This window comes from Chenopodium quinoa, unplaced genomic scaffold (genome assembly GCF_001683475.1).
Source record: "Chenopodium quinoa cultivar QQ74 unplaced genomic scaffold, ASM168347v1, whole genome shotgun sequence".
Lineage (NCBI taxonomy): Eukaryota > Viridiplantae > Streptophyta > Magnoliopsida > Caryophyllales > Amaranthaceae > Chenopodium > Chenopodium quinoa.
In genome coordinates, this window is record NW_018744239.1 from 3,421,853 (window position 1) to 3,442,985 (window position 21,133).

General features: G+C 34.4%; 1 protein-coding gene and 1 long non-coding RNA gene across 2 annotated transcripts; both read right to left on the reverse strand.

Moving 5' to 3' along the window:
• Positions 1–6,609: 6,609 nt before the first annotated feature.
• On the reverse strand, positions 6,610–7,413 carry LOC110694270 (uncharacterized mitochondrial protein AtMg00810-like). The gene has a single exon (XM_021871450.1). It carries the CDS (start codon positions 7,411–7,413, stop codon positions 6,610–6,612), a length of 804 nt encoding a protein of 267 aa, XP_021727142.1.
• A 1,984-nt stretch (positions 7,414–9,397) lies between these two features.
• LOC110694196 lies at positions 9,398–12,563 on the reverse strand. The gene is made up of 2 exons (XR_002505789.1): positions 12,225–12,563; positions 9,398–9,707 (listed from the first exon to the last, which is right to left on the reverse strand). It is a non-coding gene; the product is annotated as an uncharacterized LOC110694196 (long non-coding RNA).
• Between the last annotated feature and the right edge of the window lie 8,570 nt (positions 12,564–21,133).

The window sequence follows — 21,133 nt, forward strand, 5'->3', positions numbered from 1 at the left end:
AAATCAGGAAAATAGCAATTACATAAGTTATGATATGATTGGTCGATTGAAAAAGTTATAATCAACGTAGAATTCCTCATAGTTTACGCATACACCTCACCCATCGGGCTATGGGTGGGCGATGGTTGGAACTCCATAGCTGGCTACGACACTCGACCATCGAACGATGGAAAACCAACGCCCCAAGCAGCAGCTCATGCACGAGCGCACATCATGGCCATCGCCGGATGGTTGGGGGATGGGTTGGCAGCTTCACATGGTCAACTTCAAAGGGTTATATCTCTCTTTATAGGAACTTTATATTGGCATGTGATCTACCGTTGGAAATATCTTCAAGTTGCAGTTTCCAATGCAACTTGAATCACTCCAATCTGATATCTATAACTCGAGTTATGGTCAAAAGAGTGAAAAAGGGTTAGTTTTGACACATTGTAAACCATCGTTTTTCTTCGTTTCTAACTCAAATTCGATTCTTAAAGGTGCATAACGACTCTCATGGAAGCTATCTTCATTCCATATGCATATAAATCACAACCTTGACCGAGTAACTTGAGTAACCTTAGCAACTCGAGTAACCCATCATGACCGAGTAACTTGAGTAACCCCGACAACTCGAGTAACCCCTGACCAAGAAACTCGAGTAACCCCAGCAACCCAAGTAACCCTTCACCGAGTAACTCTAGTAACCCCTGACCGAATAACTCGATTAACCCTTGCCGTACATTATAGCAGGTTGCATACAAAATTTTTTAATAAAGATTTGGTTTCAAGAAAAAAAAATAGCTATAAAGATTTGTGTCAAACGTATGTGAAATCTTTTTATTTTAAGTAAATATGTTGTATAATATTAGGGAATTATTTTATATAAGATTTTATTTCTTTAATAGTATTTTAAAAAAAATTAAGGACACACCAGAAGATGGCACATGTCATTGCTGGTGTGTCTTTAACTAAACTGGACTTAATAGAGATGGAATGAGTTGTTTATGAGAGAAAGAAATTAGATACTGAACTGATTAGAGCTGAACTGAAATTAAGCTGAAGAAACAGGCCCTTATAGCATGTTTGTTTGTTTAGATTATTAATGGGATAAGGACTTAAAATCCCTCATGTCCCATTATCCCTTGTTTGTTTGAGGGGATACAAGTTATCTCATAAAAGGGATGGGGACTAAAGTGAGGCTTATCCCTCTATTTCTATAACAAGGAGACCAAGTATAAGGTTTGAGGATAAAAATTAAAAGGTGAAAGACAAATTTTCCTTTAAAGAAAGGGAAGGAAGAGGAGAATAGAGAAAAATTAGTAAGGATAGTTAAGTAAATTTGCTACTTATCCCAATTTAATTCTCAACTTATTCCAAACAATGGATATCATAATTTTTATCCTTATGCCACATAATAATTCCATATCCTTATCCTAGCTACTTTCTTATCCTCATTATCCTTATCTCTGTTGCTAAACGCCCTATTAATGAAAAGTAAAAAAAAATGTCAAGTGTCATTGTCTAGGTAGCCTGCCTGACATACATGTGTATCCATTCTCTATCCATTTTTTTTTCCTTACAATATTCACAGTCCAACATAGTAGAAGTTATTTGAGCCTAAAAAATGTGAGAATAATTTCCAAAAAGCCTTATGAAGTTAATTGATTAAGCCATATTATACACTATAATTAGCCCATATGCAGTAGCGCTGTAGTGGCCTACATCTTATTATTGGGCTTAAAAGTAGCAATTGCAACCCAAAAAGTTGCACGAACAAAAGCAGCTTTTTTTTTTCCTCCAGGTTCGTTCCTATCAAAATTATAGATATACATAAATCCATTCTTGTAGATCACAAGAACACAGATTTTTTTTCCCCCCCTTAAACTTCCATCTCAGGTAGTCTATCGACCTCACTAACTTCCTATCATGTATGCAAGGGAAAATTCTAGCTTTTTTTTTTGTGTTCCGCCCGCTTCACTCTTCAGGGTAATTTGAATTCGGGGATTAGTTTTGTGGAGTTAGGTTTCAATCCCTCCCAATTGTTGTTGCGGGGAATCGAATACGGATCCTCCCTACCAAGTGCTCAACAACCAATTGGTAGAGCATTCTAGTTTTTCTCTAGTAAAAATGTTGTTGTGTACTATGTAACAAACTGTTAGAGGCCTATGGCCCAAACAAAGTAGTTAACACGACATTGCCTGTAACCTGTTTTGAGACTAACGCATGCATAGCTCTAACAATATCTCAGCGTAAAACAAATATTCTTATACGTAGTATTGTTTTTTATTTTTCCGCATGCAATGGCAATTAGGTTTGACAAAACTTATTTGGTGTAGTTGGTTGGGATTAGAGCTGTCAGTTTCTGACCCGAACTATTAGACCCGACTGTTTTAAACCGATCCGAAAAGAAATTAAACTGTTTAAAACCCGTTTTTTGGAAACCGAAAACTGACTAGACCCAATTTTTTCCAACCCGAAACTGAACTGAACCGAATTTGTGCAAAACGTTACTAACCCAACCCGTTATCAAGCCAAACTGTTACAACCCGAAACTGAAAGTAACCCAAACCGATTACGTTTAAACCCGATAGTAACCCGACCCATTTTAAACCGAAAACTGTTAAAACCCGATAAAAATCCGATAAACCTAAATCGTTCCAACCCGTAACCCGTTGTGACCAAACCGGTTATAATCTATAACCCGTTGTGACCGAACGGTTTACGACCCGTAACCCGTTGTGACCAAACCGTTTAAAACCCGTAACCCGTTATGACTGAGTCATTTACAATCTGTTACCCAATATGTTTATGATCTAATCTATTTCAACCCACTACTCGATAAACCCAACTTATTTATAAGTTGACTTGATTATAACATGACTCGTTCCTACCCATTATCTGACTAATTCGACTCGATAATCATCCGACTCAATTTTAACACGATATAATTTGATTAGAAACCCGCTTCAAATTGGGTAAACTCGTTTTCAAACCAATCAAGTTCAATCTAAACCGATTATAACCTGAAACGATAATGATTGGACCCGATTTCACCCAATCTGTTTTGAACCGAAACCCATTTTCGAACTGACCCAGTTAAACCCAAACTGATTATGACCCGAACCAATTACGACCCGTCCTGATTAAGACCCGAACTGTTTTTAACCGAAACCCACATTAAACTGGCTAAACCCGTTTTCAAACCAACCCGGTTCAACCCAAATTGATTATGACCCGAACCGACTAGAACCCGACCCGATAAGGACCTGATCCGAATGGAAACTGCAATTAAAAAAACCAAACCGAACTGACCCGATAATTTTCAAAACCGACCGAAACCGACCCGCTTATTATTTCAACCCGTTATAAACCGACCCGTTATAACCCGAAATTGATTAACCCAACCCAAACCCGAACTGTTTAACCGAATTGACACCCCTAGTTGGGATTCTTAATATTTGTAACCTTGAGGTGACAAGGTCAAATATTCTGAATTTCAATATATGAGGTTATGTGGGGTTTTCAGCCTCTAGCAACTAGAGACGAGAATGTCTCTAGCAGAAGGATCAATCTATAAATAAAAATATATATATAAAAAAAAGGAAAATGGAATTGTAAAAATAATAAATTCAGGTGACTCCAAAAGAAAAAATAAGAAATAAGAAAATTTTGCTTTTTGCCACCCATTTTTACAGTACAATGTCACATTGTCACCCACTTTTATAGTACAAATGCCTCGAAAATTGTGAAGTCTAGTACTATTTCGTCAGTCTTTTATAAAATACCAGCAACATAACAAGTAAACCAACAATAACGGAAAATTCAATGATAGTCTCCATAACAACTTTTTTGGTATGAAATGAATTTAGATAAAATTTATCGTTCGTTGGTATAAAAAGTAATGAATTTGGTATATATGGTTGGAAGTGGTAGTGATGTGTATTGAACGGCAAAAATCGTACTTGACGGTACAATTGAGTTGATACGATTGAGTTGACCCGTGACATTGATAGGTATTTAAACGGGATTTTTCCCTCCTAAGTCAAAGCAACATTCAAATTTAAATAAATAATGATTAAGAAAAGTAAGCAAGGAAAATTGGTTATAGTCTTAAAGCCAAAGCAATACTCAAATTTAAACTTCAAAATGTAATTTTCATAATCAAACTTTTCATCATCATAAAGTCACAAACATTAATTTTTGCATTAATTTTTATAAGGAAACTTTGTAATTTGATAATTTGCAAATTAAAACTACCTATGTCACATTAACACAAAAATTTAATAAACATATAACAATAATAAAATGAATTATATAATTTAGATTAGTTGGATTATATAACTATATTATGTAGAATCAGTTTCGCATTGTTATTGAAACTAAATGGAAGTTAAATTCATTCAAACAAAACTAAGTAATTAAATAAAATGAAAGTTGAATTCGTTGAGCATGAACCAATATAGATCACTTATCCAATTACCCTTCCCCCTTGATTCCAAGCGCCTGACTCCTAGATACACCAAAAGTGAAAAGTCCATACTCCCTCTATCCTTTTATTATATGTCTGTATTTTTTTTTTTTGGTCATCAAAATAAAGTGTATGTTTCTATTTATAGGACGCACTTTTTTACAATATTATTCTCTTTTTGATGATTTGTTATCTTTTTTATTTTATTTTTCTTTTTTTGTATTTTAACATCAATTCCCAATACCTTCTCTCTCCTAATTCTCAACTACTTTCTCTTTCTCTCTATCTCTATTTAACTTTACATGCATATTTATACTCCCAATTATTAAATTTTAAGGAAATTTAACTTTCTTAATTCTCGTGCAAAATGAAAAATAGGTATATAATAAAAGAATGGAAAGAGTAATTAAAAACCGTCTAAATTTCAAATTGTCAAATGGAGATGAAACTTTCGTTGTACTTGTAAGCCCATGTGGTTCGAAGTCTCCTTTAGTTTTTAGTTTATATCATTTTCATCTTTCTTCTTAAAATTTTAGGTAAACAAAGACAAGGTTGTACTTTCCCCGCTAAAAAATCAAAGAAAAGAAAACAAAAATAGGAGTACCATGCATATGCGTCAGAGCCTTAGAGGTCTCAATATTTCTTGCTTCGACTGTAAGACAATCAAATCAGCATGACTTTTTTGATTAAATCTACTGCTTTTTAGTTTGTTTTTATTTACCTTTTTTCTTTCAATTTTGCTGACTAACCTTTTTTCAAACAACATTCACCTATCTTAACCTAATTCTAATAAAGACTAAGATTGAAAATAATAAACTAAAACAGACGATTGAATTAGGTGAAAAATCTTAAATAGCAGATGATTGAAGTAATGTAAATAATATGATTAAAAGTATTCTGTATATGGCATCTGAAATTTAGTGCGTTTAGGTAATGAAACCCTATAATTGGTGTGGATTTTTCATCCTAACTATTACTCGGTATTACTTAAAATAAATAACACCGGAATTTGTGAAAATAATCAAAGTACGTACTATACATGTACAATCACTTAGGAGTCCACAATTCCAAAAATGATACAACTAAAAAACGAAGAAAGTATGTAAAACATGGCTTTTTTTAATTGAGAAGAATTCAAGCTAAGGGGTGAGCCAGCCTAGATCATCCTTATTGCCAAGGACGAATATAGAAGATTATTATAGGGCAGGCCAAATTAGTTTCTTTAAAAAAACTAATCAATAGGAAATGGGGTCATATTAGTTTTATAAAAATGATTAATTGAAAAAAAAAATGAGGAATGAGGGATTTAAACCCATAACCTCAACAACATACTAAGCATGCATAACCAACTAAGCTATCTTATATTTTTGTTACTTAATAGAGTAGTATTTAATATTTATTTATACATAAGTTGATCCATTTCGGGGGGGGGGGGGGGGGGGGGGAGGCCCGGGTTAAACATCCCCCTGGATCCGTCTATGCTTATTGCCTTATTGGATATTTTGAAGAGATAGTCATCGCTTCATTAAATTGATTTACTATCTCTATTTAAGGTCAATCGTAATCGCTTTATGAAGTGGATTGATTACATGAATGGTTTCTTTCCAATCTCTCATCTCCATTATAATTTCAATATACCTCAACTAAGGCACCAAAAAATAGAAAATTCATTTTTTTTTAATCCTTTCGAAAAAAGAATTTTCAATAGTACACATGTCAAAGTAAGGCTTCAAGCTTGCCCTGATTCATTCAATTGATTTCAATATATAGAGTACATTGTTCCCTAAACATATCAAAAGATATTCAAGATAAACTTGAGCCTATAAACTAGAAAACAAATATATATGATAATAATCACAAAGATATGCTAATATTTCCGAATATTCCTAACCCCCCCCCCCCCCAGTTGGAGAAGGTGGAGTGAAGATGCCCAACTTGCCAAGCAATAGATCAAATTGAGATTTGCTGAGAGGTTTAGTAAAGATATCGACCAATTGCTCATGGGTAGGAACATAGGATGAATCAATCAAACCATCTGAAATATAGCATCTCGGACAAACTGACAATCGACTTCAATATGCTTCGTCCTTTCATGGAAAATCGGATTCTTTAATTGCAATGTGCAAAGCAGATTGATTATAAAAAATAGCTTGATAGCTTTAGGATAGATGTTGCACTCCCAAGCTCAAAATAAGTTGTTTCAACCACTTCAACTCACATGTAATAGCGGACATATAACGATACTCCGCTTCTGAAGAACTTGTAGAGACAGTCTTCTGCTTTTTGGTTTTCCAAGAAATAGGTGACTTACCAAGGAATACTAGCCACCATTTCAAAGATCGACGTGTCAAGGGACACGCGGCCCAATCCGAATCGCACCAACCCTGAAAGGTTAATTCATTGTTTGATCGTAGTAAAATACCTTGACCTAGAGTTCCTTTCAAATATCTGACAACTCGTAAAGCTGCCTCCCAATGTTCAGTTCTTGGTGCATGCATGAACTGAGATAAAATATAAACCGAATAGGCTAAATCAGGCCTAGTGACGGCCAGGTATATCAACCTACCAACAAGTCTACGATACGGTTCCGAATCAGAAAGAAGTGGACCACTAGCTAGGCTAAGCTTGTGATTATGCTCCATAGGAAAGCTAGCTGGCTTTGATCCCAATAATCTTGCTTCTGAAATGATGTCAAGAGTATATTTTCTCTGACATAAGAACAAGCCCGAAGAGCTACGAGCCACCTCAATACCCAGAAGATATTTCAGAGTACCAAGATCTTTCATATGAAAATAATCACTAAGATATGCTTTGAAAGCCCTTAACGCAGCGGAATTATTTCTAGAAATAATGAGATCATCCACATACACAAGCACATTAATTTGCACGGTACCCTTTGTATTGGTGAACAAAGAATAATCAGAGTACGATTGTTGGAAACCATACGCCTTCAAAGACGACATTAGTTTGGCAAACCAACAACGAGGAGCCTGTTTTAAACCATAAGGATTTCCGAAGGCGACATACCTTATTCGGGTGAGAAGATTCGAAACCTGGGGGAAGTTTCATGTATACTTCTTTTTAAAGATCACCATGGAGGAAGGCATTGTGAACGTCCATTTGATGCAGCTCTCAATTTTTAGAAGCTACAATAGCAAGAAAAGCGTGAACAGTGACCTGTAGGGAATTATAGGTACTACGCAGCGGAAAAAACATGAATCATATTCATACAGTACCTAATCCCAAGATCTAATGCATAACACATAAAGCACATATAATCGTACCTTTGAAGCGTGATTCCACGTGCGATCGAGCAAGAACATTGGGAGATAAAGAACCTCAAGCGTGATTCCTCTACTTGGTCCACGGGCACAGATTAAGACCTCCACTAATGCTAGTTAGTTGCAATTGAACCCTTCAATTGACCTTCTACAGAGAAGTGCGAGCAACGAACCACCATGAACCACCACGAACCACCACACGCGCCACCAAGGTGGCCGGCCGTACAGACGAGGGGAGGAGAAAGAAAGTCGTGAGTTAGAGAGAGGAATTAGGGTCTTTGGGATTGGTTGCCTTGATGTCAAAATACACTGTGTGTGAATTATGTCTGCTTGCAAGCAACCCTAGGCATGGATCTTATTTATAGATCTCATCTCTAAATAAGAGCCCATGTCAAAAGCCCAAAACCTAATTCTCATCTAACTATGCTAGCCAAATCCATTTCATGATTAGTTAGTTGCTCATGAGGCCCATTAATGGGCCTCTTACTTGCTTAACCCAATACCCTTGTTGTGCAGTGTGACCTCATAGGATCCATTCTAGTAGGCTTTGGACTATTTGACTAGCCTAAAGATCATTGATCATAGTCTAGCAACAGATAATGACGACCCAAAAGAACGAACTTATTATCTCCATAATAGTGATCCTTGATATATATAGTAATTGCACTTATCGAAGACACAATTCCTTCAATCTCCCACTTGTCTGAGACAAGTGCGCAATATTCAAATTCCTTAAGTCAATGTGTGTCGATTTGATAATATGATTGCATCTCATGTCGTGATCATATTAGTCTACAAATCTTTTCTTGAAAACCGAGTGAGGATTACAAAACAAATGGTTACTATGTAATCCATTTGAGCACGGCCATACATTTTCTGAATTCTCCCTCTTCAAGGGGCCAAGACACATTCCTAATTAAATAGGTAGACTCTATCTAATCTTGTGGCAACCAAGGCTCCCACTCAAATCATGAGGTAACCAGGAAACACCCTTTATAATCTCCAGTTAGGGGAAGACGTTTGAATGTACACAGTTACATCAATCATTGAATGAAATCAATGTTCCACTCATGTCAAAGGAATCCACTAATATATCCGGAAGTTCTATACTTGAACTTCAAAGTAGGTCTATAGTTCGATCATGCATCATTCATGCATACCCATGTGATTGACCGAGCTTCACTACGCTCCTATAGCCCATGAAACTGCGCTATCCAATCAATCTTACATGCTAATCCAATTTATGAAATCATTTATCACTACAACAAATAAACCTTTGTGCCACGAGTAGAATCGTGACACAAGTTTAGAATTCCCGTGGCTATGTAATTTAGCCACGGGAATTTAGAAATTTACTCCCGTGGCACAAGAGGCCGTGGCTAGGAATTTGCCACGGGAAAATGGATGTCATGGCAAATTTTATATTTTATGCCACGAGTATTCACGTGGCAAACAAATTGACTTGCCAAAAATATTAATGTGGCTAACAAATTATATGCCATATATTCTACCGCGGCAAATAAGCTTGTTTGCCACAAATACTATCGTGGCTAATGCAATATGTTGCTTTAAATATTAATGTGGCTACTAACACTTGTAATTTTTTTTTTTCCCATTTTTTGCATTTTTAACCCAAAATTGATCAATAGTTATATTACAAATATACTTATAAAACATAGATATTCCCATTAATAGCTTGTAAATTTACACTTTTTATCCGAAAAAATTAAAAAAAAAATACAATTAGATGATTAGAGTACACTACAATTGAAGCAGCAACAATCAGCCAAGCAAAAGCAGTGTCCGGCCACAACAGCAATGCCTAGGCCAACTACAACAATAGCGGTAAACCTTGGAGCATCTAAACCACCTTGCGTTCTTCAACTAGCACACTGCACAGCACAAATGTCTTCAATTTCAGCCAGCAGGAGCTTTCTTTGTTTTGAGATTATGTCATAAGTCCAAGATTTAATTCACTGCAATTTTAGGAGAAACATATATTATATTTGCATATAATAAAATAAGTATGAGTAGGAGCATATATATAGTACACTAAGAAAGAATGTCCAAAGTACAATCTTGTACATTACAAAATATGACATGTACATTGCAAAATATCAATTTCTACTCAATTTATGAGAATTTCTACTTCTTAATTATTCAGACCAGACTCTCAGAAGGAAGAATGAGAAAGCCTAGACAACAGATGCATTTGTACTCATCTACTGTTCTGTTTTTGTTTCAAGTCCAAGTAGTAAATATCACACTCTTCTAAGATTGCATTTAGTCAGGCTAAAGAGCCACTTTCAATTTCAAGAACTATAAACAATTAAAAAAGAAGCTAAATGAAGGTTCATGCAGTCATCTACTCTGCCAAATTGCTACTAACAAGTAGAAAATGGCAGGTTTTATTGCAGACATGGCAGTCATCTATTTTTGAAGACATGAAAGCTGAGAAAGATGATAAATTCTTATATCAGTGACAACGAGAAAGGGGATGAAGAACATGAAGTTCGAACTGGAAAAACGAGAGAAACTGAAGGTTGTAAAGCTTTTAGGTTGGCATTTCTCAGTATTATTAAGAAGCATATTGATGATAGGGCACTAGTAATTTCTATATGATGGCCATTTCTACAAGTAGTAGATATTAGTATGTGGCTCATACGTAAGGGCCTTATCTCTGCAAGGTCCTGTGCTATCCATACACAAGAAGCTTGTTGTGGAAAAGCGGCAGAAGAGGTAACTGAGCGAAAGGTTAGAGGCAAAGCAAATAAGGAAAAGCATTTGGAATATCACACTAAGACACTAAGTTTACATACAAATTTATTTATAATACATCATTTTCGTTTTTATATATCCCAGCACACTAATTTTACAGAATACTGTCTTGACCTTGTAAATAAATTTAGGGGAAGAGACTTGTGAATACAACAAATTTCTTAGGTTCCCATGAAAAGTTCTGATAGGTGTTGCCACAAAAGAAGGTAGTATAACATATCCATTACCAGAGTAACAAACAAAGAGATCTAGTTATTTACACTCATTTCTGGGCAAAAACCTTGTGAATAAAGAAGTTATAAAAACTATATCATTCCCATTATTTAGAGATAGTCCAATCTTTTAGCATGCATATAGAGATATGGAGTTGAAACTTTAACAGTAAGTAAGCCATCATCATAATCCAATCTGGAATGAAATTTTGTATGTGATATACTGCTACACCTACTCGCAACAATCCTCCAATATAACAGTGAGAAAATTTATCATTGAACATCAAGCATGAAATCATGAATATGGGGAGTTTGACTTGCTTTCATGCCATGTAGCATATACTATTGAGGAATATCAAAACTACCAATAATTTATTCATAGAAGATGGTAAGAACAAGGAATTTGACAAAATAAATTTGAACCGTACAACATTAGTTGGAGTATGAATACTCATAGAATGATGAGTTTACCCAACTTTCCTATACTAAACACTTATTTCATTAGCTGAATAACTTTTTTTTTAAGTAAAAGCAATTACATTGCATACCAAAACTAATGTTTTCATATGTACATGGATATTAGTATTTAATACATATGGACTAACAAAATGGTCAAGGGAAGGTTAGGGGAGATATAGAGCAGTATTTTTATCACTCAAAAATGAAAATTGGTGGGCAGATATGTATTTAATCTAATGGTGATATAACTAAGAATAATTACATGAGACAAAATAAATTAGTGGCAGAAAACAACCAAAACAAAGTATGCAAACTGTATAGACTAGCAGAAGATATGCCATACAAACAAAATCAAGCTATGTGTTATCAACAAACAACGACACGAAAGCTAAATTATACTACAATATTAACAAGTGACCATATAAATGAAACAATAGTCCCTCATTTCACGGTTTCACCTAAGAGCAAAATCCTACAGATGTCAAAAACAGAAAATTTCGACTAAAATTGATCAAACAAAGAACTGCCCGACAACTAGCTTCACTTTACATCTATGACTAGCTCAAATTATAGTTTGGCATTCATTCAATGCCACAAATAAAAAGCTTCGAGATATAAATAACTAACCAAAGATAAAAAGGATGAGCATAATGCAAGCAGAATCATATTCAATAATCCCTTGCTCATTAATTGACCAAATATATCAAAACAAACTAAATTTAACACAATTAAACATCCCCTATCCCTAATTTCCCAAAATTGATAACATCATAGGGTTTGCGAACCCAATAAATAAAAAATTAAGTCAAAATTAAAATTTGAGAAGATCCTTCAAGAAAAATACATCACATAAGCAACGAAAGAATAGAATTTGATTTTTGTTCTTCCCCCTTTCCAAACAATAAATTAACAGCGAAATTTCATGAAATCATCAACAATTTTCTCTCAAATTAAACATCAAAGACAATTCATAGTCCTGCAATTAATTCCCTGTATTGTGAAATGATAGTCGATTATTTAAATCAAGATTAAAGACAACTTTACCTGAGAAACTTATTAAATGTTGAACAGCAAGCAAACCCTAGATTGAGAAACTGATTGATAGTTGATAACGAAAGGCAGGTTCTTCTTCACCATAAACTTTATACTCTGGTGGAGAAGGTGAGAGTTGAGCGAAAATGGAGAAGAGCAAAGCCCGATGAACCTGAGCAAAAATGGAGGAGAACACAGAAGTTGCGAAAATGAAAGGCAGGTTCTGAGTTTTGTTTTTCTTTTTCAAACACGAAAATAGTTTAACCCAAATATTAAAAAAAAATACAGCGGGGCAACTTTGAGATAAGTTACGAGTAGGTTAGGTACAATAATTTTGTTCAACTTTGTTTATAATGAGATTGCTGACGCTAGTTTGTTTTCTATTCTTTATTCTAGTACAAGGGGGTTTTATAATGTTTATTTCTTCATAACTTTTCAAAAAATAAATAAATTAGCAATTAGCATAATGTCAATTAGAGCTGTCAATTCGGGTAAACGGGTCGAGTTTAAGTCATGTTAGTGTGAGTCGAGTCAATACGGGTTAGGTCATAACATATGCGGGTCGGGTTCGGGTTGGGATATGCTTGAGTCGGGTCATACATCTTATCGGGATTGGGTCGGGTTAGTAAAAGGTCGGGTTACATTCGCGTCGGGTGAAAATAGGTCGGGTTAAATTCGAGTCTTTACGGATTTAAACGAGTTAGGGTCGTTCTCGGGTTCGAGTCGGGTTTGGTTCAACTCAATTATTTATGGGTTATAATCAGGTCGGGTTATTCTCGGGTTCAAGTCGAGTTCGGTTCAAGTCAATAATTTGCGGGTTATAATCAAGTCGGGTCATTCTCGGGTTCGAGTCAAGTTCGGTTCAAGTTAACAATTTGCGGCAAACATGTTTTGTCCCTGAAATTCGTCCCTAAAAACATGTTGTGAAACTAACCTCTTAAAATTCAAAGTGAAATCTTGAAGGAATAGAGTTAGGATTCAATTTTCATTCCAATACCAACATGAGGTAACGACCTATACATATTGATTCGATAACAAGGATTGAATTTGGGTCAGGTCAATAACAAATCGGGTTGATTTGGGTCGGGTTTGTAACAGGTCGGGTTGAAAATTGAGTCAGTTTTGTAGTAGGTCGAGTTAATTCGGGTCGGGTTAGGAACAAGTCGGGTTGAATTTGGGTCGGGTTAGGAACAGGTCGGGTTGAATTCGGGTTTTAGCGGGTTAAAACGGGTTTGGGCCAATTTCGGTTCAGGTCGGTTCAGTTCAGGTCAATAATTTACGGGTTACATTCGGGTCGGGTCGTCTCTAGGTCGGTTAATGTTCGGATTTGGGTCTCAAATACTCGGGTCAACTCAGGTCTAAGGTTGGTTTCAGGTCGGGTTAGGTGGGGTTCGGGTCACCATTTTTTTCGGGTTCAGACGGGTCGATTAATAGGTCGGGTTAGGGTCGATATTTCGGGTCGGGTCAGCTTTTGACAGCTCTAATGTCAATTGCTAATCTAAGTGCTTTTAATAGCAATTTTTCCATTACTGTAGGGACTAAAGTTTCTATAAAACTAGCGCATTTTTTTTGGTGTCTTTTTAAAATTTTACTACTCCCTCCGTTTTCAATTTGTTAGTCCCATATATTATTTTGAGTGTTTAAAAAAGATCTACCCATATTGAATGTATTCCACTTTTAACTTAGTTTTTATTTCCTATTTTATACATGATAAATTCTGAGTGGTTAGATTAATTGATTGTGAATTAATAACACGACTCTATGTAAAGAAATTATTCCCTTGATTTATGCAATTATAACTAATGCTTTCCTTAAAAAAATAAAAAAAAATATTAAATAAGGCAAATAATTTATAAATTGTTTTTTACTTTAATGCTAGATTCCAAATATTCACCTTTTCTTATTTTATGTGATTGATTCCATATGGGACTATCATATTGAAACGGAGGGAGTACTAGTGACTAGTATAGTAGTACTCAATATACACTTGTTGGTGTTTTTGTGCTTTAAAAAAAGCAAATCTATAAATAAAAAAAAAAGTTAATTGTGTATTTGAAATAGATCATATATATTAATATATTTACCCTTTAATTTGTATTATGTTTCATATTTTACTATATCAGTTAGTGCTTATTTTATTTCATATATATATATATATATATATATATATATATATATATATATATATATATATATATATATATGGCTAATTCATGTTATCTAATTAACTGTCATGTAAATATTTATTTTTAGTAAAGTTATTACGGAGTATAAGCTATAATTTCCTTCTTTTTATGGCATGGCTAGATCTACCTATAAAATTTTTATATTGTAGCAAAATCCATGGATTGAGTGTATGATTGTTGTTCCCACGGGAAAAGATATATTCATGGCACAAATGTAAACTTTGCCACAGAAAAAGCACTACTCGTGACACAAGTGTGAATTTGCCATGGGAAAAAAAATACCCGTGGCATAAATTGCTCTTCTTATTTAGGTTTGTATTATAATTCATTTTTCCCATGGCTATATGAAAATATGCCACGAATTTTGAATTCCCGTGGCATAATTCGTGGCACAAGTGATGATTTGCTGTAGTGTATGCCCACTTTAATGATTCTGAACTAGGAACTTAAATAATGTATGAATTTAGTTCACCTATGGGGTTTCATTCACCAGGTTATTTAAATAAATTAACCTGATGAGCCCATCAATCCATAATTATTTTGGACATTTTATTTAATCTTGAAACCACGATTAAATAAGATTGAAACTTTGTTTCAATTGATAAACATAATTCTGCAAATGAATGTATTACACATGTAACTTGTTTTTCCCCAAAAACAGATACAACTTCTAATTGCATCATTTGCCTCAATCCAATTTCATTAGCATGTTTCTCATGCTTTGGAAATGGAAGGGGTTTAGAAAGTAGAGTTCATGAGACATTCTCATAAACATAAATTTTGCAATTTCTAAATTTTATAATCATTTTCATCTCCATACACTAAGAATTTTCCTTCGTCCTTTCACAAGGAACTTAGAAATTTCTAATTTGTATTCCAACAACGTAACATTGGATTTCAACTGAAATCTATCATCACTTGTTCTTAAAACATGTGAATCAAATAGACGAGTATAGTCCATGACATGTATGATGCATCCTTTGCAAACTGCATAAGGATCATCACTTAAGACCTTAATTTCATCAACCTTTCTCAAAGTATTGAATCATTAAGCAACGTGTCATGTTACATGGGATTGAAACTCCTTTCAATATAATGTTGAACCTTATAAGAATCTTATCAATATAAGTTTCTTAACCAAACTTAAACATCCTTCGAGACCTATCTCTATAGATCTTGAATCCCAAATGCACTCATCTTCTTCTTCAAGATTTTCATACAAAATGCATTAGCCATCACTTGACCCTTCAAGAAATGAATAATTGTTCTCTGTACTAGACCAAGAAGACTTCATAGCTCCCACTAAACATCTTATACACACAAGACCTTTTCTTCATTTTATGAGAACATCAAACGATTTAATTTACTCACAAAACTAAGATAGAACACTAACTCCATGATGCTATGCATCCCTAGGATTATTGGATCTTCAAACTTTTGATTGTATCATATACAAATCTTCTTTCATGAACAATTTCAATAAAGTATTTTGAAGTCCATCTACCAAATCTTATAAGATAGTAATCACTAAAATATCTTTAATAGATCTTTGCAACATGACTAATGTAAAGTTTTCGTCGTAGTCATAGTCATACTATGAATTAGTTGAATCCTTTAACAAGTCTTTGCTTACTTAGAATTTTTTTTTTCTTTCTTGTCTGTTTTTGCTTATAATGGGTCTCACCCAATTAGGCAAATTATTCAAGTGTCATACACTTGCTTACAGACTTAGAATCTATTTCAGATTTCCTGGTTTTTAAACCACTTGGAGTCATAACTTGTCAAATCATATTTATTACTTGCATAATCATCATGTTCCAAAATGAATATTTTAGAACTCTTAATCAATATGAAATCATATTTATTTGACTAAGTTTTACATATGCTAGTCATCATTATGGGTTTTGATGCAACAATTGAAACTTATACAACAACTTTGTTTAGTTTCAATGAGAAACGACCATTGAGGATGTGCACTTGGAATGTACTACCTTCGACACATGGTTATTATTCCCATTACACTTAATGAGACCATGCGTTGTCACTTGTAACATGAGGTGAATCATGCTCATATTGTTGCTGATTAGGGGATTTTTCCCCACCAATCACCATCTGACAAGTGGACCAATCAGGTTCCGCCATGTGTCCGTCACATGGGCCAATAGGAGCCTGCCACGTGTCAAGCAATGATCCGTCCACTATGGACCAATTACGACACGACACGTGTCCTTCCCATGACACCTGGGATAACCGGTCACCTAGGCCCAACTTCCGAGGGAAGCCCAATCAGCCCAAGGTTAACCTAAACCTAGATTGACACGTTTCCCGAGGTTATAAATACCTCCCTTAATCCTCATTAAGGGAGATTACACGCTAAAAACGCAGATTACACACATTAAACACTCTCACCTAGAGAGACCCAATCACTTTAAATTCCGCATTAATTACTCCTTAATCAAGTACTAACTTGACCGTCGGAGGCGGATCTCCAATCATCCGGAGCATCCGTTTGTTTTGCAGGTACAGGCGTCCGGTTCCAGTCTCGGAATTGTAACTCTCCCGCAGGACATCAGAAAACCCCGAAACAGATGCTTTGATTCGATTACTTCTCAAATTTCTTCAAGATTTTCGAATTAGCTTTTCTTGAACTCTTTCAAGGCTCTCGAACTTTTCGAGATTCTTATACTCCCACTTGCCTTTTTGAGGAGGAACTTTTTAGCATAGGGTGAACCAACCATGGTTTGAGCCATGTTTGTTTGTTGCTTTTCTCGAACTCTTTCGAGATTTATACTACTCCCACTTGACCTTTTGGAACAATTTCCATAAGAGCACCTACTTGAGCAACAAACATTTTGTGCTAAGTATAATTTGTGTGGTAGTACCCTGTGCTCTGTATAGGAATTGATCGTGCATTAAATGATTTAATACAACTTTTATTCCTTGCTTTGTAGAAAGACTTTATAAGAACTCTTCTTATCCATATCACATATGAAACCTTTGCTACAATTTGATTTGACTTATGTATCTTTGTTTAGTTTTGTAGCTTATCTTAAAATTATATCCCTTTAATAATGGTTGGAAGATAGGTAATTTTATCCATTATCAAAATATATCTCATATAGATTGATTGCTCCCTTCATAAACACTTCATAAGGTTTTCTTTCGGAGTTTGTCGTAAAACGATTTCACAACTCTTGGATGTTCTTTAAGGTCTTGGCTTAAATTTTCATTATTACGATCATATCGCAATATTCTGAATGTGTTGCCAAGTAAATGTCTTGACTCAAATTTTCACAATACAATCATATTGTAACGCAATTATTATCTTGTCAAGTTGATACTGAACTTCATACTGAACATTTTGAACTTTTCAAAATTTTCACTCTTATGCTTCAACTAAGCACATGTGATCATATCACAAATGAAGTTTCATTGTCCGTCTCTAGCCTTTGAACCTTTGGTTTTCTTACATCGATATGTATTCGACCTTTAGTTCTCATCATCATTTCTCTATATGGTGACTTTGTCAATACTTTCAAATTAGAATGATATTTACATATATCAATGGATTCATAATCCAATGATATTGAAAGTCCATCCCTTTGGATCTTTCACCTGCAATGTTCATTTTTCATTCGAATTAATTGACATATTAGAGATAATTTATATATATATAAATGGTTTAATTATTTCTATCATATAGAACTTTGAACCTGTTTAGCAATTTCAAAACACATTATGACTCAATGAAGCATATAATAACATTTATTCCACGTTTTTGAATCTTTGATTCTTAGTCATTACTAAAATTGAATGGTGTTTTGATAATGGCAAGAGAGAATAACATTTATTTAATTCTATCCAATAACAAGGTAAGGTGAAATATAGGCTCTACTTGTAAAGTTGCAACTTTTGCTTCCAGACTCGTAGACTTTACTTGTGAAGTAGAAACATTTTCTTCTAAACTTGTAGATTTATTTCTCCCTTAGCCATACTTCTTCATTTAGTTCAACCTCATTCTCAATGAGAGAGAACTAAACAAGACATCATATGTCTAAGAAGTAGCAATGTGCTAAATCAATTTCTATAATATACTTCTTAAATTGGAACATTTCCATTATTTTACCTTCCAACTATATGAGGTAGTCTGTAATTAATTGGAATTGGTCCATTTAATTGGAAACATTTGTTGTTCATAACAACTTTTAGCATGTGAGTAGTTCTAGGTTTGAGAAGTAGCAACTTGTTTGCATTTCTTGGCCTATAACTTCTTAATACAATCCTCATATATTCCTAAACCTTTCCCATTTGAGCCACTTAGAACACTTCTCTTAGGTTCAAAATGATGCTTTGCTTAACTACTTTACGCACATTTCATGATTTTGCTAAGTCTATTCAATCATTATTTATAATAGAGTCTAATCAACTATTTAACTCTTATATAAAATGGATGAAGAATAGCGTTATTTGATCAACTTTTGATCATAGAAATTTCCAATCACTTTCTTATATCCAATCATATTGAAAATAAGAGATTTTATTGGAATTCTATGCTTGTCTTTTAGAGGGTTTGTACCTCTCATCTTATTATATCCCTTGAAACACTTTTCAAAATGAAGATGTGTTGGCATTTTACTCAAACATTTTGAATAAAACCAACCTTAGACATGTGACATGGATTTCTAAAACTTGCCTTTTAGAACCATCTTAGCAAAATTGGAATATAGTTTTATGGATTATCTTTTAACCTTTTGAGAACATTTTATTTTCAATCGAGGAGATTATATATAATAATAAAATTAGAACAACATGTTACTTATAAGTAAACGCAAAATTCAATTATGTTTAATAAAATTTAAAGTACCATAAGCGAATTAAATATTGGTAACTTTAAAGCATTTATTCAATTATAATTTGATCCCTATTGAATAAAATGATTCCAAGATCCTTTATTTGTGCAATAATTGACCGGACTTTACCCCTACCATCAACCATTACATTTTCAAGGGGAGTAAACTCTTTACTGATTACAACTCTTTGTAACTCTTGGTTGAATAATTAATCATCACATGTTTAATTATTACCCTTAGCTTCAAGGTTCTAAACTCTTTAGGTAACCTTGTTGAGTATAACCAATCAAAATTGTAAAATTTGTTTTACCCCCACTCTCCTAAGATATAATATGACACCCAACTTTAGCATGACCCATCATAAATATCGAAGGTTTCATCGGGTTTTTGATTGGAAAAGCAACCTCAATATTACTGGGACCTAGATTTATTATGTTGTGATTAAATAGTGAATTCTAGCGCATCATCACAAAACATCAATAAAATCTAACATGCATAATAAACTGAATGCATAAACAAGACATAGCATGACCCCTAATCCTAAGAAAACTAATAAAGTAAATGCTCCCACTTGAACCTTCATGGATCTCATCCATCTTGCTCCTTTGGGCCTTCACTCCATGGATTTCTTGGATTAACTGCAACCTGTAATTTTACTCTATTCTATCTACTACTTAAATAAAATGAAATAAAATTACAAAAATACTTTATCAGTACGTAAACCGTACTAAGATTACAAAAATACATCACGATGCGCAGATCGTATTTAGTAATCTATTGGGCCATACTAGTCATTATATAGCAGTAAATAATATCATATATTATAAAGTGCCACATAATAAATCACTCATCATGCTTAAACTACAACATCGAATGTTCATAATTAAGGAAACATGGCACCAAAATATCTCATATTTTAATTAATGCAATTAGATAATATCATATATTATTCATGACCATCAATAAAATATCATATATTCTAAATTAGTCATGAGATAGAATCAAATCTTATTTTAATCTTAAAAGATAAATCATATTTATCCTCAAAGATTATCCTAACAATGTTAGGAAATTATATCCTAATTACTAGCCAATCAAAAAAATTTAAATCAATTATATCCAAAAATAATTATGGGATAATCACATTATTTAAAACAATCTTTATCTTTTTGGAATATGCTCAGAATATTCTAACAAATCCTATCCAAAATTAACAACTTTAATTAAGGATAATTATCAAAAACAACTTTTGAAATTTGATATTATCTCAAAATAAAATTAGATTTTATCTTGAAAATATTTTAGAACAAAATAATTTTAATAATTTTTTTTTTTTAATATTGCTGCTACCACGTCATCCAGGGAGTAATCCCCAACCAACGAAGCAGCTGCTTCTCGCAAACCCGCAACCGCAGCCAGGAGCAAACCCTAGCCACGACACTGCCGCATTCCTAACCACAGCCAGGAATACACCACGGCGCAACCAGCAACCTGACTGGAACTGTTCCAGCAAGACGCCGGCGCTACAACCTGAGGATTGTCCGCGCGTCGCAGCTAGGCCGGAGCCCAGCCACGAGCTGACCGCAACCTCCAGCAGTCAAGTGTGCAACTGTTGCACTTCGTTGCTGCCACCAGCCCGCGACTCACTGTGCCGCCAGTCCTCCAGCCGCGCCCTCCTTGCCCTTCTTTTCGACCATCTGGGCAGCCGCCGTGGCTCAACTCACGGTGGTTCGTCCACCCAACCACGGCTGCCCCCTCCCAACAACAAATCTTTTCCTTTTTTTTTTGAGAGTTTAATTTAATTAAACAACTTTTGCAAAATTAAATTAAATTAGGTCTATTGAATTAAAACATAACAATTATGCCTAATTCAATTTTGAAATCA

Bases quoted from the DNA above. Each gene is read 5' to 3' on its own strand.
- LOC110694270 (XM_021871450.1), bottom strand. From the start codon at position 7,413: ATGTCGTCTTTGAAGGCGTATGGTTTCCAACAATCGTACTCTGATTAT.